Below are 27,988 nucleotides of genomic sequence, written 5' to 3'. Positions count from 1 at the left end.
TTCCCATTAACTTAAACTAGAATGTACTTGGTCTTAAGCATTCAAAAGAATATTCCTTAGGGGGAAAAAAAAAAACTTAAGGACCTAAGGGTAAGATTAATAATTATACAAGTATAAAAATATAGATTAGAAACTAAGGATGTAAAATTAAGAAAAGTAATAATTTTACTGACATCTACATGTGTTTTCCAAACTAAGTCAAGAAAATAAATGTCATTATTTCAAAGATACAAACATATATAAGGAGTGCTGCATAGCAGCCACTTTAATCTCACTTTCCCCTCACTAACATAGGCTGGTAGAGGCTAATTCTTTAATTAAGAGAATGGTGGGTCAACTGCAGAGTTTGTGTGTGTGTTTTTCCTCTCGCTAAGTGCCGTTTATATGGTAATTACTTTGTATTTTCTAAATGCAATTACGCAGTAATCTGCCACAACTGAATAGCCTATGGCTGCATGGCTCTTATTGACAAAAACCTACTGAGTAACCAAATAGTTAGAACTTAGAAGATATTTCTATCCTGTGAGTCACAGCACACATTTTAAGGCTGTGCTCATCCTGACGTTATTACTTCTGAAAAAAATATAACTGCTAAAAATAGGAGAAATTCCACAGCACAATTCACAGTTGCAAAGACATGGAATCAACCTAAGTGCCCATCAATTGATGAGTAGATAAAGAAAACGTGGTTTATATATATTTTATATATATATTATATATATATATTTATATATACACACACACACACACACACACACACACACACACCATGGAGTACTACTCAGCCATAAAAAGGAATGAAATAATGTCATTTGCAGCAAGTTGGATGGAAGTGGAGAACATTATCTCAGGAATGGAAAAACAAACACCACATGTTCTCCCTAATAAATGGGAGCTAAACAATGGGAACACATGGTCATAAAGTGGTGTAAAGGACATTGGAAACTAAGAAGGGTGGGAGGGGGAGGAAGGATAAAAACTTATCAGATATAATGAACACTATTCTAGTGATGGGCACACTAAAAGCCCTGACTTCAGCATTACACAATTCATCCATGTAAAAAGAATATTTGTATCCCTTAATATGTTGAAATAAAAATTATTTTTAAAAAATACCAGTAATTCATTGAGCTTTGTGCTAGGCACTTGATATTGAATAGCCCCTATATTCTCATAGCAGCCTTATAAAGTAGGTACTATTAATAGCATCATCCCCATTTTATAGATGAAAAAACAGACTTAGAGACATCAAATAATTTGTCCCAGAAGTAAGTAGTAGATCAGAAATTCTAAGACACGAAGGTGGCCTTCGGAACCTAAACTCTTAAATTTCCCGTGTACACTTACATACATTTGTCATAAATCTCTCTCATGAACAAATCAGAGTCTGCTCCAATCAGGAAGAGGACTGGGCAAACAGGGAACAGAGTTGGCTGAACACTGCTGATACCTTTCCTTCTTCATCACACGGAGTGTGGATCTGGAAATAGTCCTTTGTGGTACAGGGAGGGCGCTCTGTGCATTCGCTGGATCCTTCCTCTGCAACATGAAAAGCATTTCAGAAATGGGTCAATTCCTTTATGACTCTAAGAAAAGGCAAAAATCAAAACCACAAAAAAGCAAACTTAAAAGTAAAAACCTTACCAGAGCAACTTAGGTAGAACTAGGTAGGCCCAAAGAAAATAAATGCCTACATTTTTATTTTCCCTAGAGCAATAATAAATGTTTCCATGATACACATAGAGCATATCATAGTTTTTCCTAGAAGACATTCGATTTCTTTCATTTATCACTGTACATTGGAAATTTGCAACAAATTAAAAGTTTCTAAATATATCTCTATGCCAATAAATCATCTCAAAGCATGAATTTTTTTAGATCAGTGTCAACATATCCACAGCAGTTACCTGTGGGGTGTGGGATAGAAAAAAATCATAGACAAAGGGGAAAGTCATGCAGAAAGGGATAATAAGATGTCACATTTTATCCATTCAATATCGATTAACTTCAGCACTTTGGTGTCTGGCCCACCATTGCCATCACACTCTATGTGTGACTTCTGGCTGCTGAATGTACACTTGACCAACATAAATTTAGAAAGAAAAAACAAAGAATGCAAACTAGTTCTACCTGAAAACTGGGAGTCCTCTTTACACCTTATGCATTCTTTGGCTCCTTTCTCAGAATAGGTGTTTCTGGGACATACTTGACAGGCGAACGAACCGGGTTTGTTGCTGAATGTGCCTGGCTTGCACGGAAAGCATTCTGACGTGTATGCCACCCCTGTGTGGTAATGAAAACACAGCATGGGAGGGAGGAGCAGACACCAACAAGCAAATCAGCACGTCTTGCTGCTTCTACCCAGAAGTGAGAGAGAAATATTAGACGTAAGCTCAGCCCAAATCCTCTATCTCATTAATTCAGCACTAAGAAAGCATTTGCTGTGTGCAAAGAACTGGGATAGATACTGAACTAAACACAGTAAGTATGGCGAACACTTAAACATGAGATTGAGATTTGACGGAGATATAATAAATGTATAAACTGAATTATCAAAAGACAACTCCACTAACTCATGAGATAAACCCTAAGGTCCCCTCCAATTCTGTAGGCCTGCTATTCTCTGATCCTTGTGATAACCTGCTCCCTTTCTCTCCACTGCTCCAGTCACAGGTAAGAACTAACAGACCCTAGAAATGGCTTGACTCGCCTTCAGGCTTGTAATTCCAGCCCTTGCCAGCAGATGTCCCTAATGAGTAATGAGTTAACACAATGTTCATAAGAACAAGCCCACTTAGAATGTATTAGAAGGTAAGTCAAACTTTAATAAAGGAGAATCACTTCTTTAATTAAAAATACCCCTAATTGAGAATGAACCACGCCAGGGTTTATCGGCTGCTCTCCTGGGCCAGGAATTACCCAGTTGCTTCAGACAGGCATAAGAGGTTCAGGAAATAGGGCAAGAGATTTATTGTTATTTTTAAGGATATAGCAGTGACTAGATTATCAATTCCCTGGGTAAGCTCAGTGTTTGCCACAATAGACATTTCCCAAATGAATAACAGGCTCTCATTAACAAAGAAACTTTTATTTTATTTGAAGACACCTAAAATTGTCATCATGTTTACTTTTTCACACTGATTAAAGAATTCAGTTCAAGGGTAGAAGGAAAAAAATAAAATAACAGTCAACTTGCTGAGAATAAAAACAGGGTCTCTAGACCTGTATGATGCCTAACACATTAATTTCTGTTCTATAAGGCCTTCAGCCAGCCAAACCAAAACTCTAATAAATATTTTAACTAACTATAAAGATGTGATAGATGACTTCTAAAACAGATTGCTGTGAAATACCTTCAATTGTGATATTTTTTACCAACACAGGCTTAACCGCCTTAGAACCCATTAGGATTCCTGTAGTTCTCCAGTATAGGATGTTTGTGCCTGATTTCAGCATTACCTGTAGATAGAAACATAAGACATTCAGGTCAGATAAACCATACTATTTCCTATACCCCAAAAGCTATTCCCTTACATGCTTTTTCAATGCATTATAATAAAACACCATTAATTTAAAACCTACAATTTTTGGTGGGGAGGACAGGGTATCATTCTGTCACCTCGGCTAGAGTGCACTGGTATCATCATAGCTCACAGCAGCCTCAAACTCCTAGGCTCAAGTAATCCTCCTGCCTCAGTCTTCCTGAGATGCTGGGACTACAGGTATGCACAACCACATCAGGCTAATTTTTCTATTTTTTGTAGTGATGGGGTCTCATATGTTGCTCAGACTGGTCTCAAACTCCTGGCCTCAAGTGATCCTCCCACCTTGGCCTCTCAAAGTGCTAGGATTTCAGGTGAGAGCCACCACATATGGCCAAAACCCAAAAATCTAAGTCAACTGTTAATTCAGACCTAAGCTCTGCAGAAGTTGACATTTTCTTAAAAAAAAAAAAAAAAAAAGTTTGCCAATCCACAAAATATAGTAATAAAGAAGGAGAACAAATCTTCAAGTTTGAACAAAAATAAAATTATTTTTAAACCATTTCATGAAGTCTTGGTTCATATTTAAAAGAGATTCATTTTAGAAGGTAAAAGTCCATCAGCCCTCTTGTATATTTATAGGTTGCACTATTCATAAGCAGATCTTTCAGCTCTGAAAACAAAAAAGGTAACAGAATGAGTTTGCTTCTTCTAAAAATTATTTATTATAATAAACAATACTGCAACAGTAACAAGAAAAAATAGGACTGTTCTTACAGGATAACCTGATTTAACTCTCTGACTCTAGAACTTTAATGATACTATGTCTAATATTTGCCCCTGGAACATTTTTCTAATTATAAAAATCCAACTAATTTTCTGATAAATTTCTTGCTGATGCAGGTAAGTGAACTAATTTTAAGGGTTCCTTTGCTTTCTCATTTGCCTTTTTATTCTTCTAAGCAGTCTCTGGCTGGTCAAATTCAGCCAGTATAAAATTAAAACCCCTCCAACTATTTCACCCTGCCAGATATTCAGAGAAACAGTGCATTACGGGAAAGTAGTGCATTAAGCACTTTCCCCTTGTATTAAGACTTTACAAGTGAAGAAAGTATATTTGTTGTCAAGGGTTACTCGTACCTTCAAAGTCCAGCTGACTGCGTATTTAGGTAAATGGAACTTCAGTGGTATTAATATTACTTTGAGGCATACAGATTTAAAAAAATACTCTGAAAGGGTACATTGTATAAATGACCCAAGGATGAGGCACCTGCTACAACCACAAAGGCAACGATGGATGGTCACTTACTGATACAGAGCTCAATCTACATTGCAGGCCTTGCACTACGCCCTTCCTATACATCATCTAATTCAATCCTGCAAGATTGTTCCCAAATTGCCTGTAGAAACACAACTATAAGCCAGAGCTAGATTTTAAACCCATGTCTCACTCCAAAGAGGCAGAGCCTCAAATAGTAACAGATTCACTGAATCATGTTACCTGATAATTAATTGCCTTCCAGCATTTAAAGAGATGTCTTATGGAGAAGTAGACAGTTACTTTACTTGATGTGACCAGAGAAGGTAGAATTTTGATAAATGTGTGGCAAATATGTACGAAGCAGGTTGAGGCTCCAAACACAGGTAAATTTTGTGATACTCAGAACTTCCCACAATGGAGACAGCACAGTACCCAACAAAACAAGCTTGAAAATCACTTGTTGGGGATACTGCAGAGAATTTTAGATAAAAGGAATTCAAGAATCCTTCCAATGACAAAAGCTACTGATACTATCACATGTGACAGGGACATTTGTAAACTTACATACTCAAATGTTCTGTATATTAGTTTTAAATAGCTTTCTTTCTTGACAATGCCCATTTGAAATGGAGGAAAGTTGGAGCATGATGGGAAAGGGAAGGGAAAGGAAGCTCAGGAGAAAGAAAAAGGCAGGAAAAAAAAAAAAACCTAAAAGTTAGTATCCTAGTTTATAAAACTTAGGGGCAAATTTTTCCCTAACTGGAAATCATCTAAATTAATAGGCAATTTTAATCTTTCCTTCTCTTAAAATAAACTTTTAGAAAAAGTTGGAAAAAGGAAAGAGAAGAATGAAGCTTGTGGGAAAGGAGAAGGAAAAACAGAAAGAGACTTACAGAATGAGAGCCCCATTCTCCATTGTCAGTGAGTTTTACCCACTTGTCAGTGGTGGTGTCCATCTCCTGGCACTGATCATTTTGAATCTGTGGATTAAATACAAGGGCCCTAGTAAAGCTTCTTGAATAATGGTTTCGATTAAATTCTGTACCCAGCACAGACTGCGAGTGTCTCTTTCAATATGCACTAAACACTGGCATGAATAATTTCCAAGTAAACTCATCAAGCTCTCTGGAGCCTAAGTGACAACTGCACATGAGTGAGTGGTTCCGAGTAAACCATATTCATTATTGTAACAAAAAGGCTAAGCCATTAAGGGGGGCGGGGTGGGGCAGGGAGGGAGAACAGTTAACACTGACAAGGCACAGAAAGGAAATAAAGTCATTACGAAACATCTACCAAACATACCAAAATATTTTAAAAGACTGCATTCATCACGCAGGCCCAATAATATAAAAATAAAGTTGATTTTTTTACAATATTTACATCAGTAAAACTTTAAAAATAAATAGAATCTGCTTTGTTTTCAATTCCCCAGGACTTAATCCAAATCTGTATGTAAGCGGCTACATCAAAGTCCCAAATTTTTATTTGGGTATAAATGATATCATTTGCCATGCCAATTCAAATGACTAACAAATAACATCTTTAGCACCAAACCCCTTGTGCTTTCCAGACAATTCTTCCAAAATGCCTAGGGGTTGGGACACTACTTTTCCAGGTCTACAAAGAGTACAGAGACATTAAAACCTTCAGCCATCTTTCCAATATTGCAAAATAGTCAGTGACAGAGTAGGGTTAAAATGAAATCTCATCATCTGTATGTCTACCGAAAGATATAGCTCCTTCTTTCAGCTCTAAATCATTTTGCTGCTTCACTCACCCTTCTGACCAATTTACAAACATTAAAATGTTCTCCATAAGAGCCACTTTCTAAAGACAATATTAACTAGAAAGTAGATCCTTTCATCATGCAAATACTGGAGAATATCAGCTACTGAAAATATTTAATACTTACTTTCCTTGAATTTAAGAGTCATATTTATATTGTAAGCATAATGACTACTTTAATGCAAGTGTTAAGCTATTTAAAAGTAGATAAAGATCCTGAATATGCCTTTAATGGTCAGTGTGAGAATAAACTGAAAGCTTTTTTATAGCTGAACGCAGACATCATCATGTGTTGCCATGACATTCTGCAGACCTGAGTTCTGTTACTCATTCTAAAAGTAACTAGTAAAGGTATAACTTTGGTCCAATCATTTATTTTTCTAAGTGCTTCAGTTTTATCATTTAAAAAGAGGGCTCAATGAAAGCTTCATATAGATCCAAAATTACCTACTTTATTGCTTTAAAATATGTAATGCCCACATGTATAACTCTCAGAGCACAACAGCACCTTTCAGTTGTCAGACGTTTCCTTTCCGTTAACCATTAGCATGATGATCATGAAGTGTTGAGCCTCTGAGTAACTAAACTGCAACCTATTAAGCTGAAACATCAATGCAAGAAGGACGGTGAATTTGCCATCCCTTTCTAGGCTACAACCAGAACAGAGGCATCATTGAAAGGAAGTGATGAAATTTTATGCCTTAAGATAAGGACCCTTAAGATTCTTTTACCATCCAAATATCCTTACTGACAGCTCTCAAATGATTTATTGGGAAATACTAAATGCTTATTCTAACAATTAGATAACTGCCTTATTTCTTAACTCTATTTTAGTTTTAGTAATATTGCCAAATGTCCAGTGAAATTCACTCTGAGAAGTGTTTAGCAAATAAAATGTAGCTTAAAAGTAAATCTGTTTGAATGTTGATTAAAATCTTAAACTCATCAAAGGGTATTAGTGCTAGGAGGCTCTTTAAAAGACATTGTCAAATAATCCACTTTATAGAAGGAAATGCTGAGAACCAGAAAGTTCACTTAATTGCTCAATAACACACAGCTAATGATTACAGGGTTGGAACTAGAGCCAGAATCTTTGATTTCAATTCTAAAGCTCATATTTTTGTGAAAAATATCTCCTATTACCAAACTTTCGATTTGGAAATGCCTATTTCCAAGAGCAATATAAATTTGTTTTAGAATTTTGAGGACATCTGTTCCTGAAATCTGAACCAGAATTTTTCAAGATAGTTTCCCATTTATTTATACAACACACACTTTGTTTGGTAGAAGTCAATCTGAAAACATTTTTCTCAAGCATTTAGGTCACTGCCACAATAAATAATTGCTAGATTAGATACATATCTAATCTGTAAATATCATTAAGTAACTTTAATAGTTAGCCTATTCTGTTAGACTGTTATCCTATATTCCGTAATGCTATTTAATCTCTCACCAGAGACATCAACTAACCCATCCATTGATTCTTTTAGACTGTACAAAATTTACAGAATCAGAAACATACAGCCACTTCTAATTTTGAAATAATTGCCCATGATTACACTTAAATAATTCTAGTAAAAAACTGCAAAGAGAAATTGCAAAGAGAAAAAAGCTTTTAAGTAAAAACTAAAATTGGTAAAAGCATATTTTTAACAAAATATCATCTGTATCTATAAAAATATAAAGTTGAAATGAATCTTGGAGAAAATATTTATCACACAAAAAGTCTAAATCAAATGATCATCTAATGATCATAACCAAAAGTAAAACATGCCCAATGTTATTCCACAAAGTGAGATCTTAGAGGTAAACAATATTAACCAGAAAACAAAATATTATAGAAAAAAATTAAAGTTTAACATCAAAAGGTTCAGTTAATACAAAAACTGGGGAGGCAGAAAGTAGAACGGGAACAACTGATTAAGGGAAATTTATGTGAATGTCCCTTAAAAAGTAAATTCCAGAAAATAAAAGGCCTTACAAAGAACTCAAAGAAGATGTTGTTGTCGACATACTGGTACTCAAAGAAGACATAACCTGACTTCTTAAGGTGCACAGCATAGATCAAAGACACCGTGCAGTCATCACGATTAGACTCTATGTAGTTTCCACGAGGGATCCAAGAAGAGCTGTGGAAACAAAACCAGGATGCATTTTAAGTTAGTGTTCAGAAACCACTTCTGCTCATAAAGCTATGTAATCCAGATTCAAAAGCAGTTCCATCAGAAAAGTACAGCAGTAAACACCAGAAGCTTTTTTGGAACTCAGAGGCCAACTGAGAAGAGGTTCATTTCATATGGTATAACAAAAGTAAGGGCCTGAAAAAGGGCAAAATATATTTCAAGTTGTCTCTTTAAAACCTCCCCCACTCTTTCTGGAATTAAAACCTGCATTCTGGCCCTGGCCAGTAATCAGAGGGGCAGAGGAATGTTCCCTATTCTTTGTTTTAAACCACAGGAGAAGGCTCAACAGAATTGTCCAGGCACAGGGCATGAGGTCATCTTCACCAGAGATAAGGCCAACCAGGACCACCAACCATATCACAATAGCCCAAAGCTAAAAACCCCCTTTACAAGCTCTGTATTTCTGCTTAAAAGTAGGATGATGGTTCTTTAAGATGAGAGTCTGACAGCAAATGAATAAACTTTTCTTTCCTTTTCCTCAAACTGCTTGTCCTCATTCTTTGTTTGGTAACAACAGCACACGACTTCCTAAATCTTTATAAGGCTATGTGATCAATTTGCTATGAAACCATTATTTTTCACCAAAAAATTTGATCACCAAATAGATGACAACTAATTTTAGTAGCCTTAGGTGGAATTATTCTTTCAAATAACATCTGAAGTTTTATTTATAAACACATACACATGACAGATCTACAGAAAGGAAGAAAGAGCACCAATGATGCTAAACATGTAGATTAACATATAAAGCTGTATTTTTTCACGCCTTAATTTATTTAGGAAGCCATATGCCAAAAGAAATGAATCTCTTCTCAGTAACGGACTTGGTCTTTGAATTCCTAAGTCTTTGTAAGTTTGTTTAAAAAACAACTGATTATTTAAAACATATCATTTTATTGTAATGTTTATAACATGTCTCCAAATATGTGGCAAAAGTACAAAGATGAGGGTATAAACTACAAACGTAGCTATACTGTTGTAAAATTTAAAATTATGTGAAAGTACAATAATAACTCTAACTACACTATGATAAGAATACATATTGTAATTTCCAGTCTTTACAACCTAGGGTTAGCAAAGATATCCTAAGATACATAAAACACTAACCATAACAAAAGAAGAAAATGATAAATTGTACTTCTGCTCATCAAAGGACACCATTAAGAAAACAAAAAGCAAAGGCCACAAACCAGGAAGAAATATTACACATACACACAAAAAGGTATATACATATACATATGTGTGTATAATATATACAAGGTCTGTCTGGAAAGTATCCAGCCATGTAGTATGAAAAATACAGACATTTATTGAAGAAGATACAAGAAACATTGTACATAGAACAATGACGCCTCAGTCCCCTTCAGAGTAGGCACCTAATGACCTCACACAGTTCTCCCAGCATCTCTCTTAACCTAACCTGTACACGTTCAACATTCTCAGGTACTCCACTTGTTGATTACTTTCAACAGATTCTCGGCAGAACTTTTAATTGTGCTGTATTCATTGCATTGTCCTCAAAAGCCTTTTGAATCATCTGCATGGTTTCCACAGAGGAATGTTCAAGCTTAATGCAAAATATGATGCAGTTAATTGCTCTACTTGCTCAGTCATTTTGAATGCAACAGCCACACGGTACACATGCTCACTCAACAGCGTCTAGCGCCCCACTGACTACTTCAGTGAAGGCATCACTATTCACGCAGGCGCGTTACAGTCCACTCTCCCTGACTGCCAGGTCACATCGATGTTGCACAAACTATTCTCCTTATAGTAACAATGGCCGGATACTTTTCAGACAGACCTCATATAAATTATACAAATCTATACAAATAAGAACTCATGTCTAGAATATACAAAGAACTCCTTCAGCTCAATAATCAAATGACCAAAAAAATAAAAAGTAGAAAATGAGTAAAACACTTTGACATTTCACAAAAGAAAATAAACACATGGACAATGAACACATGAAACATGTTCAACAGTATTATACAACAGGGAAATGCAAAAACCACAAGGAGATTCATTCACTGACACACACCCTCAAATGGCTAAAATAAAACAAGACTTGACAATACAAATGTTGGTAAACGTGGAATAATGAGAACTCAAATATGTTGCTGGTGGGATTTATAATACAACCATTTGGGAAAACTAATAATTTTTTTAATAAATTTCAACAGATATTTCCTGTATGACCCAACCAATTAAAACGAAGTAAAGAGATTGCAAGATCAGATAGGTAGAAAAAAGGAAGGAGGGAAGGAAGGAAGATAAATACAGTAATATCAGACTGAAATTTACATTGAGAAAATTACACTAGAAGACACTATATTGAAAAACTCCTGCTCATCATTCAATTTCTTTGATGAATAGCTAGCTACTTCAGGTAAAAAAAAAAAAAAAGTCATGTAAATATTTCCTGCCCACCAAAACAAAGATCTGAGGTCCCATAACATCCTACTAGTACCTTCTTCTAAGAAACTCTTTTATTAAAACACACACATTTAGAGGACTAATCCTGTTATGAGAGTAAAATAAAGAAATTGATGTCATTTGGCAGAGAGAGCTAGACAGCAAGAGTAAAGGAGAGAAAGAAGAAAGGTGGGAAGGAAAGAGGGAAGGAGGAAACACAACTTTTAGCACAGCTGAATAACTACCCGGAATCCTTAGCTCATGGTAAAAATTTTGGGGTCAGAAGGTAGCCAAAGGCCTAAAGTTTAATTCTTCTATGTACACATGAAAGGAAATGTGACATAATCAATATTTGAGAACATAGAGTGGTATAGCCAAAAATAAATGTTTGTTTAGTTTTTTCAAAACAATTTAATATTCCTCCAACATTGTCATAGGCAAAGCTAATAATCCCCTAAAAAGAGGTAGGAATTAAGCAAAGGCACTTTCTACCTTAGGTATTTAACCCACTCTCTCTTAGGAGGAGATAATCAAGTGTTTAAATGAAAGTTATGTGTTTTTCCTTTAAAAGGAAAAGGAAAAGGAAAAAAACTAAAGTTATCCATTAAAGATGAGAAAAAGGTTAGTAGAAACACCACTGGCTTAGTTTAGTTATAAATATATTATGAGAAAATTAATTCATTTGTCTAACAGCTTTATTGCCCTTTTGCATACAGCTCTACTGTAGGGCAATGATTTTAACCTCATGAAAACTCAGCTACATTATTCATCATGATTGTCCAAAAATATGACTCTGCAATTAGCTTATCTATGATCCCAACTAGTAGCAAGATTATCCTCATCTTCTTTCTGGAAAAGAGCAACTAGATTCTTCTCAAGTATTCAGTCAAGATGCAAAGGCTGCTCTGGATTCTTACTTGTTACAGCCGTCTGGCCTGCTGTCAGAGGGGCCCACCACAGTGTCCATGAACGTTGCAATGTTGGAAAATCCTGCTGGCAACTCATCCCATTCATCGAATTTGATGCCACTGCCCAAGGAGTAGGTGCCTTCACCACACTTACTGCATACCTGGTTCTTCATTTCTAGATACTCTCCAGAAGCACAGGAGAAAGCTGGAAGACAGAATGGACAACACATTACTCACTGTCCTCCCTCAGCAATTTCTCCCCCTTCGTGCTGTCACCAGGATTATTTTTATAAAACTCTGATCATGTCACACCCTAACTAAAGCCTTCCAATGTCTCCCTTATCACTATGTGCATTTCACAGTCTGGCCCCACGCTATTTTACCAAGCTCATCCCTTGCCCCACCCTCTTCCAATCATAAAAAAATTCGTATCATTCCCAAAATATTTCATCCTCTCACTTGTCGTGGTCTTCTTCCCCAGAGATGTCAGCCAACCCACCTTCTATGCAACTAAAAAACAACCCTCCTCATGACAGACCACCTCCCCGGCCCCCACCAGGTATTGGGCTGTGCCTCCCTTTATACTACTACAGTATTCTTTTATGATACCTCCACTAATATACGTATAATGTGCACACACGTGCGTGTGTGTATCCCACTTACCAGTGTGTGTGTGTGTGTGTGTGTACATACCCCACTTATCAGTTGATGTGAAACTTTGAGCTTCAAGAAAACAAGGATCAGTTTTTTTGGATTCCTAACTATATCTGGCACATCGTAAGTCCAAATAAAATGCTGATCCAGTGAATGACAACTAAATACAAAGGGGGAAACAGGACACCAGTGCAACAACCGAACAATTTATCTACACTCTGAAACCATGAGCCATATTTTCAATATTCGCAAAATCAACCTAGTAATTTCCATAACATGTATCTTATTCATCATGATTCATCCTGTCAAGTTCTCTGCTAATTCTGAGACCTGCACTAAGAGACAGCAGACGTGGGTAATGTGAAGAATAGTTGACACAGTTACAGACAGAAAAGCAATCCTGCTACTAAGTTATTATTCATTCAACAAACACAAATCAATGTCCCCCAAGTGTGCGGCTGCATGCAGGGTGGTATTAGTGACTCAAATCTGGAAAAAGGCTTTCTAATCCTTTAATCAGGATATTAAAGAAACAAGAACAAAATAAAACCTCTATATCATTCAATGAAGAAAAACCGATCTCCCAGCAGAAAGTGAAGCTGCAAAGCCTCACATTTAGGTAGACTCCTCTTTTAGAATACACTGGAAAACTTAGCCAGAAATAAAAATAGGTTAATTTTGAAAAAGTAATTTAAAAATTAGACCTCAAAACGCACACTCATCTACTTATTCACTGAATTAGTTGCAACACAGTTTTCATTTTATCTCATAAAAACTTTTCTAAACATACCCCCCCCATACATAACACATACACACACAAAAGCTATTGGCTCAAACTGCCACTATTACTCTACTTACTCCTTTTCTTAAAACTACTTTATCAATATAAGATTGACATGCAAAAAGCTGTACACATTTAATATATACAATTTGATAAGTTTGGAGATAAGTATACACCTGTGAAACTATTACCACAATCTATGCTATAAACCTATCCAAAACCTACAAAGGTTTTCTCCTGCCCTCTGTATATATTATTTTTTTGTATGTAAGAACACTTAATATAAGACCTATCCTCTCAGCAAATTTTTACGTATACAATACAGTATTGTTAACTATATGCACTATGCTGTACAGATCTCTAGAACTTATTCATCTAACTGAAACTTTGTACACTTTGTTGTTTTGGTTTTTTCTATAGAGATAGGGTCTCGCTCTGTCACCCAGGGTGGGGTGCAGTGGTGCAATCATAGCTTACCAAAGCCTCAAGCTCCTGGGCTTGAGTGATCCTACTGCCTCAGCCTCCCGAGTAGCTAGGACTATAGGCAGGGCCACCATGCCTGGCTAATTTTTTATTTTTTGTAGAGATGAGGTTTCACTATGTTACTCAGGCTGGTCTCGAACTCCTGACCTCAAGCAATCCTCTCACCTTGGCCTCCCAAAGTGCTGGGATTATAGATAGGCATGAACCACTGTGCCCAGCTACTTTGTACCCTTTGACTACTATCTCCCCATTTCCCTCCTCTCCCTAGCCCCTGGCAACCACCATTCCACTCTGTTTCTATGAGTTTGACTGTTTAGACTCATCATAAAAGTGGTGTCATGTAGTATTTGTCCTTCTGTGTCTGCCTTATTTCATTTAGCATAATGTCCTCCAGGTGCATCCATGTTGTTGCAAATGGCAGGATTTCCTTATTTTTTTTTAAGGTTGAATAGTATTCCACTGTATCTATGTACCACATTTTCTTCATCCATTCATCCATCAATAAACATTCAGATTGCTTCCATGTCTTGGCTATTGTAAATAATGCTGCAATAAACATGGAAGTACAGCTATCGCTTCAAAATCCTGATTTCCTTTCTTTTGTGTATACACAGACATGGGATGGCTGGAGCATATGATAGTTCTAGTTTTAATTTTTTGAGGAACATCCATATTGTTTTTCTTAGTGGCTGCACCAATTTATATTCCCACCAACAGTGTACAGGGGTTCCCTTTTCTCCAAATCCTCACCAACATTTATTATCTGTTGTTCTTTTGATAACAGCCATCCTAATAGGTGTGGGGTGATATCTTGTCACGGCTTTGATTTCAATTTCCCTGAGGATTAGTGATGTTGAGCCCCTTTTTACACATACCTGTTAGCTATTTGTATGTCTTCTTTGGAGAAATATCTATTCAGTTGCTTTGCCCTTTTTTAAATTGGGTTATTTCGTTTTTTGTTATCGAGTTATAATAGTTCCCTATACATTTTATATATTAACTCTTTGTCAGAATATGGTTTTCAAATATTTCCTGTTATCCCATGGATTATTCTTTCATTTTGTTGGCTATTTCCTTTGCTGTGCAGAAGTATTTTAATTTGATGTAATTTCACTATTTGATGTAATTTTGTCTATTTTTGCTTTTGTTGCCTGTGCTCTTCATGTCATTTCCAAGATATTATTGCCAAGACCAATGTCAGGAAGCATTTCGCTTATGTTTTCTTATAGGAGTCTTACAGTTTCAGGCCTTCACCTAAGTCTTTAATCCATTTTGAGTTGGTTTTTGTTTATAGTGTAATATAAGGATCCAATTTCATTCTTTTGCATATGAACATCCAGCTTTCCCAACACCACTTACTGAAGAGACTATCCTTTCCCCTACTGTGTATCTTTGGCACTCTTGTCAAAGATTAGTTAACTGTATATGCATGAGTTTATGTCTGGGCTCTCCATTCTGCTCCATTGGTCTATATACCTGTTTTTATGCAATACCATACTATTTTAATTACTATAACTACGTAACATATCTTGAGATCAGGAAGTGTGATTCCTCCAGCTTGGTTCTTTTTGTTCCAAACTGCTTTGCCTATTCAGGGTCTTTTGAGTTTCATATGAATTTGGGAATTTTTTTCTGTTTGTGTAAAAAATGTCATCAGGATATTGATAAAAGTTTGATTTGCATCTAGATCGCTTTGGGTACTATGGACATTTTAACAATGTGATGTTTTCCAGCCCATGAACATGAGATGTCTTTCCATTTACTTGCATCTGCTTTCTTTCATCAGTGTTTATACTTTTTCATGTACAAGTCTTTCACCTTCTTGGTTAAGTTTATTCTTAAGTATTTTATTCTTTTTGATGCTATTTAAATGGGATTGTTTTCTTGATTTCTTTTTCAATGAGTCATCGTTAGTGTATAGAAATGCAACTAACTTTCTATGTTGATCTTGTATCCCACAACTTTGCTGAATTCCTTTACTACTTCTAACAGTTTTTTATAGTTTTTTTATGGAATCTTTGAGGTTTTCTACATATGAGAACACATCATCTGAAAACAAAGATAATTTTTCTTCTTCTTTTCTGAGTTGGATGTCTTTTATTTCTTTCTCATGCCTAATGGCTCTGGCTAGGACTTTTAGTACTGTGTCAAACAGAAGTGATGACAGTGAGAAATCCTTGCCTTTATTCTAGATCTTAGAAGAAAATCTTTCAGTTTTTCAACATTGAGTATATTAGCTGTGAACTTGTCATATGTGACCTTTATTGTGTTGAGGTTAGTTCTTTCTATACCTAATTGTTGAAAGCTCCTATTATGAAAAGGTGTTGGATTTTGAAAAATGCCTTTTCTGCATCTATTGAGATAATTATACGATTTTTCTCCTTCATTCTGTTAATGTGGTATATCACACTGATTGAGTTGCATATGTTAAATCATCCTTGGATTTAGGGATAAATCTCACTTGGTCACAGTGTATGGTCCTTTGAATGTGATGTTGAATTTGGTTTCCTATATTTTGCTTTAATCTTTATTATTCCCTTCCTTCTTCCAGCTTTGAGCTTAGCAGTTTGTTCTTTTTCTAGTTCCTTGATATGTAATGTTAGGCTGTTTATTTGAGATCTTTCTTCTTTTTTAATGTAGGTGTTTATCACTATAAACTTCTGTTAGCACTGCTTTCACTACATCCCGTAAGTTTTAGTATGTTTTGTTTCCATTTCTGTTTGTCTAGAGATATTATTAACTAATTTCCTTTTGATTTCTTCCTTGACCCAATAGTTGTTCAAGAGTGCAGTTTAATTTCCATGTATTTGTGAATTTTCCCATTTTCCTTTAGTCATTAATTTCTAGTTTCATTCCATTGTGGTTAGAAGAGACACTTGGAATAATTTCAATCTTCTTAAATTTTACAAGAATCATTTTGTGACCCAGCTAGCATGTGATTTATCCTGGAGAATGTTCTGTATGTGCTGAAGAAGAATGTGTATTCTGCTGCTATTGGGCAGAATGTTCTATTTATATCCATTGGGTCCATTTGGTCTACAGAACTGTTGTTTTTTCATTGATTTTTCTGTCTGGATGATCTGTCCATTATTATAAGTCAGATATTTAATTCTCCTACTATTATTGTGCTGTTATCTGTTTTTGCCTTCAGGTCTGTCAATGTTCGCTGTGTGTATTTTGGTGCTCTGATGTTGTCTATATGTATATTTGTAAATATTCCATCTTCCTGTTGAATTGACCCCTTTATCATTACATAATGACCTTTTTTGTCCCTTGTGACAGTTCTTAGAGTCCATTTTGTCTAATTATAACTCTGCTTATTTCTTAAGGCCCATTAAAAATTGGTTGTAGCACTAGATTTCAGAGAAAAAAAACAAAAATAATTCTGTTTCCAAGGATTGTTTTTTACTAGTCTAAACATGGCACTCTTGACCCAAGACAACCAAATATTAGAAGTTTACAACCAATTATTCAAAGATTACAATATAAATTTGTGTATATATACATAGGTAATAGTCATAGCCGATTAAAGCCACATTAATTCACTATATCCTATATGAGAAATACAAAAGTAAATTACACACACACATATACTACACACATTATACATACATATATACATACATCTATATATACATTCACAAGTATATTTGATTCTCTATATTACTTCATATGTATTATTGATTTATATATTATAAATACTGAAGCATAAGATTATATGAAGTCCACAAAACCATGACTGATACCAAATGGAATTATGATATGTCAACCATACCATCCTCATTTAGGAAATAGTGTGTTACAGTTATACTTGAAGTCATGGATTCAGAAATATTTTAAAGAGAAAGCAAAGAAGATATATATCCCCGACCAGGGCCAAGATGGTACACTAGAGGCAGCTGGCACATGCCGTCTCCATGCAGAGTATCGAAAGAGGCAAGTAGATATTCCACTTAAAATGGATCACCTGGGACAGAGCACTGGGATTCAAACAGAGAGGCAATGGGGGGCACCAAAGGCAAGGGAGAGGGAAGTAGAGCAACCAGCTCGGCCGGATAGGCAGTGGCCAGGAGAGGTGTGCATGTGTGGGAAAAGGACAGGTGAGAGAGCCCCAGTGCCCCACATGCCCTCAGCAGCCTTTGCAATCAGAGCTACAAGAAGGCCTCTCCTCCCCTACAGGCCTCCATACTAACACACAGAGTGATCTGAAAATTACACAACAGCATTGCTCTGGGGAGGGAACATAGTAGGGTCCCACAGGCTTCCCAGCCCTGTGCCCTGCAGCTTGTGCCATTCTGGGAGCCCAGCCCCAGAGCACTGCATCTGCCCCGGGGCCAGCTCCACTGCTGTCCCCTTCTCATTGCCACTGCCAGGCCAGTGATATAGTGGGGAGGCCAGATACTCTCACACACTCCTGGATCAAGTGTCCCCATGCCACTGCTGTTGCCACTGCCACCAGAGGACACAGGTAGGAGCAAATGCACAAGGCTGCCGACCACCACTGACACTGTCAAGCAGGCCCTGCCCCCACCCCACCACTGCCACTGCTACCATGAGACTCAGGTGGGAGCAAACCACACAGTTGCCCTTCCCTGCTGATACTACCAAGAGGAACCCACCCCACAACTACTGCCGTCAGAGGACCCAGGTGCAAGCAAATCCACACAGCTATCTGCCTCTGCTACCAGAACTTGCTCTGCCCCGGACCCAGGCTTGTAGCAGCAGCCTGGGGACCAGACCAACCCTCCACACAAATATCTCCAAGCACCTGTGTGGTCTGTGCCAACCACAGAGGAAAAAGGAGGCACAGAAGAGCAGCAGTGTTACAAGCGCATAGTGTATTTGCTTCTCTCCTGCCTGAACACTTTTCCAGAGCAGGACTCAAGCAGGACTCAAGTTTGGGGATTACCAAACCTACTACACCACCACTGGTACCCAATCACTTCCCCAGGGGCCCGAGTTCAAATTAACCTAAATTGCAACACTGCAGTAGGTACCTACCAGCATGAGCCAAAAGGCAGAGTACCTCTCCTTCTCTACTCTGAGTAACAGAATTCCCAGCAGAGGAGAATGGTAGACTGAAAAGTTATCAGTTTTGAGCTGAGAAGAGATTCCAGATGAGAAGGAACCAGCATAAGAATGCTGGCAATATTTAAAAAAAAAAATCAGGTTCCTTTGACATCCCCAAAGGATCACATTAGCTCTCCAGCGATGGACTTCAACCAAAAGGGAACTTTTGAAATGTCACATATGGAATTCAAAATACTGATTGCAAAAAAGCTCAGTGGAAGCCCTGGCACAGTGGCTCACGCCTCTAATCCTAGCACTCTGGGAGGCCGAGGCGGGTGGATCGCTCGAGGTCAGGAGTTCAAGACCAGCCTGAGCAAGAGCGAGACTCCGTCTCTACTAAAAAAAATAGAAAGAAATTATATGGCCAACTAAAATATATATAGAAAAAATTAGCCGGGCATGGTGGCGCATGCCTGTAGTCCCAGCTACTCGGGAGGCTGAGGCAGGAGGCTCGCTTAAGCCCAGGAGTTTGAGGTTGCTGTGAGCTAGGCTGATGCCATGGCACTCACTCTAGCCAGGGCAACAAAGTGACACTCTGTCTCAAAAAAAAAAAAAAAAAAAAAAAAAAAAAGCTCAGTGGAGTTGATGAGAAAGTCAAACCCAACACAAAGAAACAATAATTCAAACATAAAAAATTCATGAAAGTGATAGATAGTACCAAAAAATTACAGACCTCCTGGAAATGAAAGAGTCATATAGGGAATTTCAAAATACAGCAGAAAGCTTTAAAAACAGACTAAACCAGGCAGAAGAAAGAATTTCAGAGCTCAAAAGACAAGGCTTTCAAATTAACTCAGTCAAAAATAAAGAAAAAACAAGAGAAATCAAGGAAGTCTCTGAGAAATGTGGGATTATGTGAAACACACAAATATAAGAATCATAGATATTCCTGAGGGAGAAGAAGGAAAACTAAAAATCATACAAAATCTATTTGAGGATGTAATGAAGGAAAATTCCTATGGTCTTGCTAGAGATTTAGACATTCAGTTAAAAGAAGCTCAATGAACTCCTGGAAGATCTATTGCAAACAGAACCTCACCAAGACACATAGTCATCAGTCTGGCCAAAATCAAAGTGAAGGAGAAAATCTTACAAGCTACGAGATGAAAGTATCAAGTAACTTATAAAGAAAAATCCATCAGACTAACAGCAGAAGTCTCAGCAGAAACCTTACAAGCCAGAAGGGACTAAGGTCCCATTTTTGTATTCTTAAACAACATAACTGTCAGTCAAGAATACTGTATCCTGCAAAGTTGCATAAATGAAGGAGAAATAAAATCTTTCCCAGATGAACAATCTCTAAGGGAATTTGTCACCACTAGACCTTCCCTACAGGAAATGCTCAAAAGAGCTCTCAACACCAAAGAGAACAGTCAATATACACCTGTGTAAAAATACTCAAAAGTAAAAACTCACAGTTCCTCTAGACAGCAGCAAGAGGAGAAATCCAAAGCAAACAGATAATAGTCAACATGACTACAACAGTACCTCACTTATCAATATTAACATTGAATGTAAATGGTCTAAATGCCCCATTTAAAAGATATAGATTGACAGAATGGATAAAAATAAAATAACCCAAATATCTGCTGTCTCCAAGAAACAATTTAACTTGTAAAGAGCAGCACACACTTAAGGTAAAGGGATGGAAAAATGGTCCACATAAATAGAAATCAAAATTGAGCAGGAGTAGCTATTCTTATATCATATAGAAAACAAACTTTAAATCAGCAACAGTGAAAAAAGACAAAGATGGCCATGATATAATGATAAAAGGATCAATTCAACAAGAAGATGTAAGAATCCTGAATATATATACACTCAACATTGGAGCACCCAAGTTCATAAAACAAATACTAATAGACTTAAGAAATGAAATAAACAATAATATTATAATAGCTGGGGACTTCAACACTACACTAACAGAACTAGACTGATCCTCAAGGCATAAAAAAGAAACACTAGACTTCAAAGGGACTCTAGAACAAAGGACCAAACAGACATTTACAGAACATTCTACTCAAAAACTGAAAAATATACATTCTTCTCATCAGCACACAGAACATTTTCCAAAACAGACTTATGTTAGGCCAAAAAACATGTCTCAGCAAATCTTAAAAAACTGAAATCATACCATGTATCTTCTCAGACCACAGTGGAACAGAAATTAATTCCAATAGGAACTCTCAAAACTATACAAATACGTGGAAGTTAAACAACCTGCTGTTGGACAGTCTTTAGGTCAATGACAAAATCAAGATGGAAATAAAATATTTTTAATTGAATGACAATGGCAACACAAGCTACCAAATTCTCTAGGATACAGAAAAAGCAGTGCTAAGAGGGAAGCTCATAGCACTGAATACCTATATCAATAAGACAGAAAGATCACACACTAACAACCTAATTTCACACCTCAGGGCATTAGAAAAACAAGAACAAACCAAACCCAAAGCTAACAGAAGATAAGAAATAACAAAGATCAGAGCAAAACTAAACAAAATAGAAATAAAAAAATACAAAGGATCAATAAAATGAAAAGTTGGTTCTTTGAAAACATAAACAAAATCGACAGACCACTAGCTGCATTAACCAAGAAAGAAGACTGATGATTCTCCACAGGAGAGGAAACAAGAGGACAATGGGGACCAGCGTCAATTAATAACCAGAGGCCTCTCTGTGCCATTTCCCGAGCCCTATAAGCTTCAGGCTCACATGTATACCCCAGGGTTCCCATACAACAAAAATGGACACCTAACTTCTCATTAACTTCACTCAGAGAAAGAAGTCTTGCAGCCAGTACATGATTTTTAAAAAACAAATATATAATATAGCTTGCAGGTCAATTTTCTAGAAAAATTCACAACTGCTTCATGAGTATTCCTATAATCCCTTTCCTTGGGAAAGTCCTCCACCGCTGATTCTTTCTGAGAAATAATAAAAGAGCTACCCAATTACATTTTGAAGAATCTGTAGCAATTTCAACAAAGGTCAAATTCTGGGTTTGATTTTATTTAGAGACATTAGAATCTGAGGAAATCATGTCCCACATAAGCACTATCCTAAATATTCTTCACTTACTTGAAGTTGCCATATTCCACTTTTCAATTTCTTTCTCTATATGAGCCAACTGCTGGGTCTACCAACAGAGCTTTATGTTTCCCATATGGAGATCTGGAAGCTCCTGCAGGCTCCACCTTCAAGTGCAAGGTTAACTCAGTGGGGAAGAGAATAGCTCTGGAATCAGACGTGTCTGTATTTAAATACCACATCAGCCTCACCTAGCCTGTATGATCTGAGGTAAGTTACTTCACCGCTTTAAGTCTGAGTTTTCTCATCAGTAAAATGGAAACATTGATAATGGTTATCTGAGAGAGTTGGTGTGAACATACAATGGGATAATGACATACATCTATCTCTAAGCACAATGTCTGGCACATAATCAGTATTTGAGAAATGATAATTATTATTAGCAATCAAAAATCTAAGCCACTGAAGAAATATTCAGTTATTATTACATTGCCTTTAGCAACCAATCTCTAATGACTGGTAAAGTGGTAAGCAATATACATGTTTAATGCCATAAATTAACTATACTTCTAAGTTACTTCTTAGTTACTACAGATCCATCAACTTACTCATGAGTTTTAAAATAATTTTTCTTTAGCATAACAAAGAAAATGTCACAGATCTAAGGCCAGACGACAACTTCCAGAGCAAATATATTACACAGGAATACTTGGAAATTCAGATTTAAGACAAATTACAAAGATAAAAAATGCCCCAGCCATCACATACGTACCATAATTTTTAAAGTAAGTAATAACTAATTATGACTCGATTAGTCAGTTTTTAGAAAAGTTCTCGCTGGAGTGTCAGATTCAAAACCTTATCTATGGAACATCATAGTAAATAATGAGCAAAAATGTCTCTGGCAACATTCAACTAAAACTAATTCCTATGCAGGCATCAATTCTGTAACAGATTTTTGACCCCTTGGCCAATAAATTTAATCAGTGGTATGTGGTGAATATTTAAAATCCAGCTCCCAAGGGAAGGGAGGCCCCTGATTTGCAGTGTTTGCCGATTTCCATGGTGTACAACAATACTCCACCCTGGCCCGTTTCAAACTGACAGTCAGCTCTCAAAAGTCAGTGCTACCTAGCACCACCACAGCACCCAGGTATGCAGTCAGTATTCACAATGGTTAGGTAACCCACCTGAACAGGGCTGTTTATGAGGAAACCAGGGAATTAGCCCATAAGTAAAAAGTAAGTATAGATAAATGATTTACAAATTTTCTAGGCAAGTAACTAAAGCAAATTTACAATGGGCTAAATTACATAGGTGGTGTGCTGGTAAATATTTAAATATTAAATATTCAGGCTCTGTTTCCCTAGTAACCACATTCCTCCCTGAGAGCCAATCTGCTCTCTGCACAAGTGGTTGCCTATACCCCAGCCTGGCATCTTCTTCTGCCATGCAGACCCCACTGTCTCTTAAGACTGTTGCTAGACTGAAGCTTTCACCTGCCCCAGGGTTTCTCAGGTTCTGTGTTCATTTAACATCATTCACCAAAAAATAATGTTTATCCCTAACTTTCCTCATATGACTATCACAGTCTCCCTTTTCTCAGTAAACCCACCAGTTATGTTAAACTCCTCCAGCTAGTAACAGAAGCACACTCTCTGCATGAATAGGAAGGAATTAGTTATCCATTTGATATTTGCTTACCTACTCTTTCATTTGGGAACAGAAGAACTAAGCTTTTAGGAATACCACTTGGAAGACTGCAGGAAAACCAAAATAAATTCTGCCCGTTTTACTTCCAGCTCTGAACTCCAGGCATCCCCTAGACTATTTCACTGCAGGAACCCCTGACTCACTAAATTAAAGGATTTTCTTAAAAAATAGACTTTATAAACAAAGATAAATTTAATGACAATTTCTCTATTAATTCATAATGATGCACTTCAAACCTGCTTAATCACCAAAAGACAAGCTGTTGAATGTGATATTCAGCAATTCTACAATCTCTCTGTAGGTTATACTAAAAAAACTTATTATATTATTTCTATGGCTAAAAAAATAGAAATCCATTGCAAAATGAAAGAGTTCTATGGATGGTTAGTGGTGATAATACAACAGTGTGAATACACTTAATGTCACTGAACTGCATACTTAAAAATGGTTAACACGGTAAATTTTAAGTTATGTACATTTTACCAAAATTTTGATTTAAAAATTTTTTTTTTAAAAAAAGAAATCCACTAAAGAGAAATTCTGCCACTCTGCCCTCCTCTTATTTGAATGAAAGACTAAACAGATTTTTTAAAATAATAATAACATCCTTTAATATTGCCTCATCACAGGTTTCAGACATAGGGCATCTAGAGTGGAGGAAGACTGCATTGATGCTAGACATCAATGCCACCAAGTTCATTTTTGTAAGGTCTCTTATATTCATTATAATTAACATCTTGGGCTAATTTGAACAGCTTATGGTATAATCAGGAAAATAAATGGTCAGAAAGACAAAACATACTGCATTCTTTGCCTCTCACTGGGTCAGGCAGGCCAGAGCAGTCCACTGCAGAGTTTGGAATGGCAACTCTCCACCTGGAGCCACTGCTATCACATTCCGTATATTCAAAGTGGTAATCTTTCTGCAAACAATCACAAAACAAGCCTTTGTTAGAGCCAATTCTAAGGGGAAAACTGTGCTTTCTCATCACCCCAACCCCCTGCAAGCCTGTTTCCAAACTGTACCCTTTCCTTCACTCTCATCCCTCCCCTACCCCAACCCCACCAAACAGCTACATGATCAAAAATGTGGTCTGCTACGCAGAGGAGGTGAGATGGGGCAGGACGGTCAACACTCTCAGGTTGTGACCATTGTCTTCTCCTCTTATCCACTCAAAAAGGCTACAGCACACTTCCCTATCTCTTTCACAGGCGTTTTAAGCTCTAAGTAACCCACAGATATGACTATGAGAAACAGCAAAATAACACTAGGAAACTGACTGCTGTCACTGTCCCAAGTGTTTCAAAGAAAGAAATAAGAGAACCATTCTCTCACTCTGTTTAAAACGTAACAGGTGCAATAATTAATCATCAAATACTAGTAAAAGACTACAAAGTTTTAAGCAGCTTTCCCAGGCTTAATATACACCTACCACAGCAGGCCGCCATCAATCACAGACGATTAAAATAGACCATTAGTTACAATTACCAAATTGAAACCAACCCACTTGTCTCCAGCCTTCAGTTGCTTTGAAAATCTCACAGTGACCTCCCTTGGTCAGAGCACATATGTGACGTTTGAACTCAGAAGAACCAGGACAAAATGTTTTTGTAGCATTTTAAGAATGAAAGAAATTCCAAATCTATCCCAAAATATACCCTATGTATTCACTTCAATGCCTTGGATGTTGCTATTCGGTTGTGCCTCCCTTAATGCATCAGTGACAGGTAAGAATAGAAATATCAAGTCACATCACCATGGGGAAGTTGGGAGCGGAAGGGCCATTACCCCTGACCTTCTCTCTCTGCACAGCACACTTTCCTAACAATGAATCTCCTAATTTTAACATCTTTTGCACTCTGGATAAGCTTAGAATTTCCCATATCAAGTCTTATTTTCTTTTGGTCAACAGTTCTTCCCTCAGTTTATCTTTTTTGCTCTCACATTTTACTATAAGCAGCAAGAAGAACCAGGCCATACCTTCAACATCTTGCTTGGAAACCTCCACAGTTAAATATCCAAGTTCATCACTTACAACTTTTGCTCTCCACACACACGTAGGACACAATTCTGCTAAGCTCTCTGCCACTCCACAAGAAGGATTGCCCTTCCTCCGATTTCCAACGACGTGTTCCTCTTTCCCTTCGAAGCCTTCACCAGTATCTCTTTTAATAGTTTTAACAACATTCTGCTTATGACAATTTACATATTCTCTATGACAATACAGACATTGTCTACCGAGCTCACTCCCTCCTGTGCCCTCACTGGCAGTCTTTCAAGTCCGTAATTCTACCCACCGTCTGTTCACGGCAATCTAGGCGTTTCTATCATGTACCTCAAAGTTCTTCCAGCCGATGACCATTCCCCAACTCCCTCACTTTTAGGTATTTGTTACAGCAGCACTTCCCTTCTAGGTACCAAAAATCTGTATTGTTTCCTACAGCAGCTGTAACAAATTACCACAAAGTTAAGCAATTTAAAACAACAGAAATTAATTCTCTCACAGTTCTGAAGGCCAGAAGGCCAACAGCAGTGTCACAGGGCTAATCAAGGTATTGCCAGGCCACACTCCCCCAGGAAGCTCTAGGGGAGAACCCATTCCTTGCCACTTCCAGCTTCTGGGGGCTGCCAGCATCACTCCAATCTCTGCCTCTGTGGTCACACTGCCTTCTACTCTTGTGATCGCATTTAGGGCCCACCAGGGTGATCTCCCCTTCTCAACATTCTTAACATATATCTTCAAAGTCCTTGTTTGTCACGTAAGAAAATATTTACAAATTCCCGGGATTAGGATTTGGAAATCTTTTTTGGTGGGCTTGGGGGAGGGAGTAGGAAGGAGCATTATTCAGCCCACCACAATCTCCCATTGTAGAATAGCCTTGACCAGATATGCATTTGCATAATGGCTTTCTTGTTTCTCTTGTTCCCTGTTATTTGTAGTAGGATGTCTCTCTTATTTCCATATCCCACTGAGAAGATTCTGGCCTCCATATGTACAATTCAGGTAATTTCTTACCTCCTAGCAAAACAATGATGCTGTGAAGTCTGGCATATATGAATTTCAAATAAAGCAAGGCCTCTGAATAAAACAGGTAAGCTCCAGAAAAGTCTCCTCTCCCACTGCCTCTGTGTTATTCATGTTGCCAATTATGTGATAAGAACACGGAAAAAGGAACTGTGTTTTCTGGCTGTAATGTTGGATGTCATATGCCAATTAATTTTCCTAAGATTCTTTTATCCTATCTGCCTCCTCTAGATTACTCAAGAAATCTAAAAGGCCACAGCTACTATTGTTACCAAACTCTTACGATTCCAGTGGGAAGCTTTAATGTGTTTATTTGTAATTTTAAAATACTGAAATGCAAACCTATTTCATGCAGAGGGTAGAACTTGAGGTCAGGGATTTAGATTTTAGCCTGACCCAGATTGAGTTTTATTTTCAATTACTTAATAGGCATTTCATTTGGGCTGGTAACAAATAATAAAAAACAAAAAATCTGCTTCTGAAGGCAAGCCTTAAGTCCATAGAAAGATCTAAGAAATAGTGTGGTACAGTAAGATCACTAAAGATATAATGTATACCTCCCAAATATTCTGAATGGCATTCAGGATGCTGAAGAAAGAGAATTACAGCACGTAAGTTTTCAGATTTATAGATAACACCCCAAATTCCTAACCATAGACCCAAGTAAACACTGAGTACTTAAACCAGTTCCTCAGAAACAGGAATTTTCTGGTGTTAAAAGGCAATTTTAAAAGAAGAAGTAAGATAATTTCTCATACAAATATAAAATTAATATACGTCGAAGATTTTATTTGCCATTAATTAACAAGTCAGCCAGTAAGATGTTACCACCAGTTCAAAGGAGAATTCAAAGGACACACAAAAAGAAACAATTAGGAAAGTGAAATGAGTTTACTAAGAGACACAAAACTGGTAAATATATCGAGGGTAATAATCAATTGCATTCCAAATGATAAAACGCATTTCTTTTTATATGGACAAGAATCATTCATATTACTATCAGTTTCCTACAACTTAGTGTTGTAAAGTAGTTCAAAGACAATGAAAGAAAGGGGCAAGCCGTCAGAAACTGATTGTTCAGAAAAGCACACCAAACAGGACAGCCAATAATCTTTTCTGCCTATTTCAATGTGTTTCACAATTTTTCCTAACAAGGGGAAAATTCTTGACAATTTTTCCTACACTTCAGGGCTTTTG

The 27,988-nt window shown here is 37.0% G+C and overlaps 1 protein-coding gene across 2 annotated transcripts in view; it reads right to left on the bottom strand.

Moving 5' to 3' along the window:
• The window catches only part of ELAPOR2 (endosome-lysosome associated apoptosis and autophagy regulator family member 2), a 148,424-nt gene that overhangs the window by 52,641 nt on the left and 67,795 nt on the right, over window positions 1-27,988 (bottom strand). Inside the window, exons 2-8 of one of the 2 annotated variants that reach the window (XM_069461901.1) lie at window positions 24,568-24,688; window positions 12,044-12,239; window positions 8,510-8,657; window positions 5,637-5,723; window positions 3,354-3,459; window positions 2,131-2,283; window positions 1,451-1,539 (exon numbers count right to left, since the gene is read on the bottom strand). In XM_069461901.1, the coding sequence (XP_069318002.1) occupies window positions 1,451-1,539; window positions 2,131-2,283; window positions 3,354-3,459; window positions 5,637-5,723; window positions 8,510-8,657; window positions 12,044-12,239; window positions 24,568-24,688 (900 nt within the window). Of the gene's footprint in view, window positions 1-1,450; window positions 1,540-2,130; window positions 2,284-3,353; window positions 3,460-5,636; window positions 5,724-8,509; window positions 8,658-12,043; window positions 12,240-24,567; window positions 24,689-27,988 lie in introns of those variants that run through there. The other variant, XM_069461902.1, reaches the window with a different exon arrangement.

Source organism: Eulemur rufifrons, chromosome 29 (assembly GCF_041146395.1).
Source record: "Eulemur rufifrons isolate Redbay chromosome 29, OSU_ERuf_1, whole genome shotgun sequence".
NCBI lineage: Eukaryota > Metazoa > Chordata > Mammalia > Primates > Lemuridae > Eulemur > Eulemur rufifrons.
The sequence above is the reverse complement of the archived record's forward strand: the minus strand, read 5'-3'. Positions and strand labels throughout refer to the sequence as shown.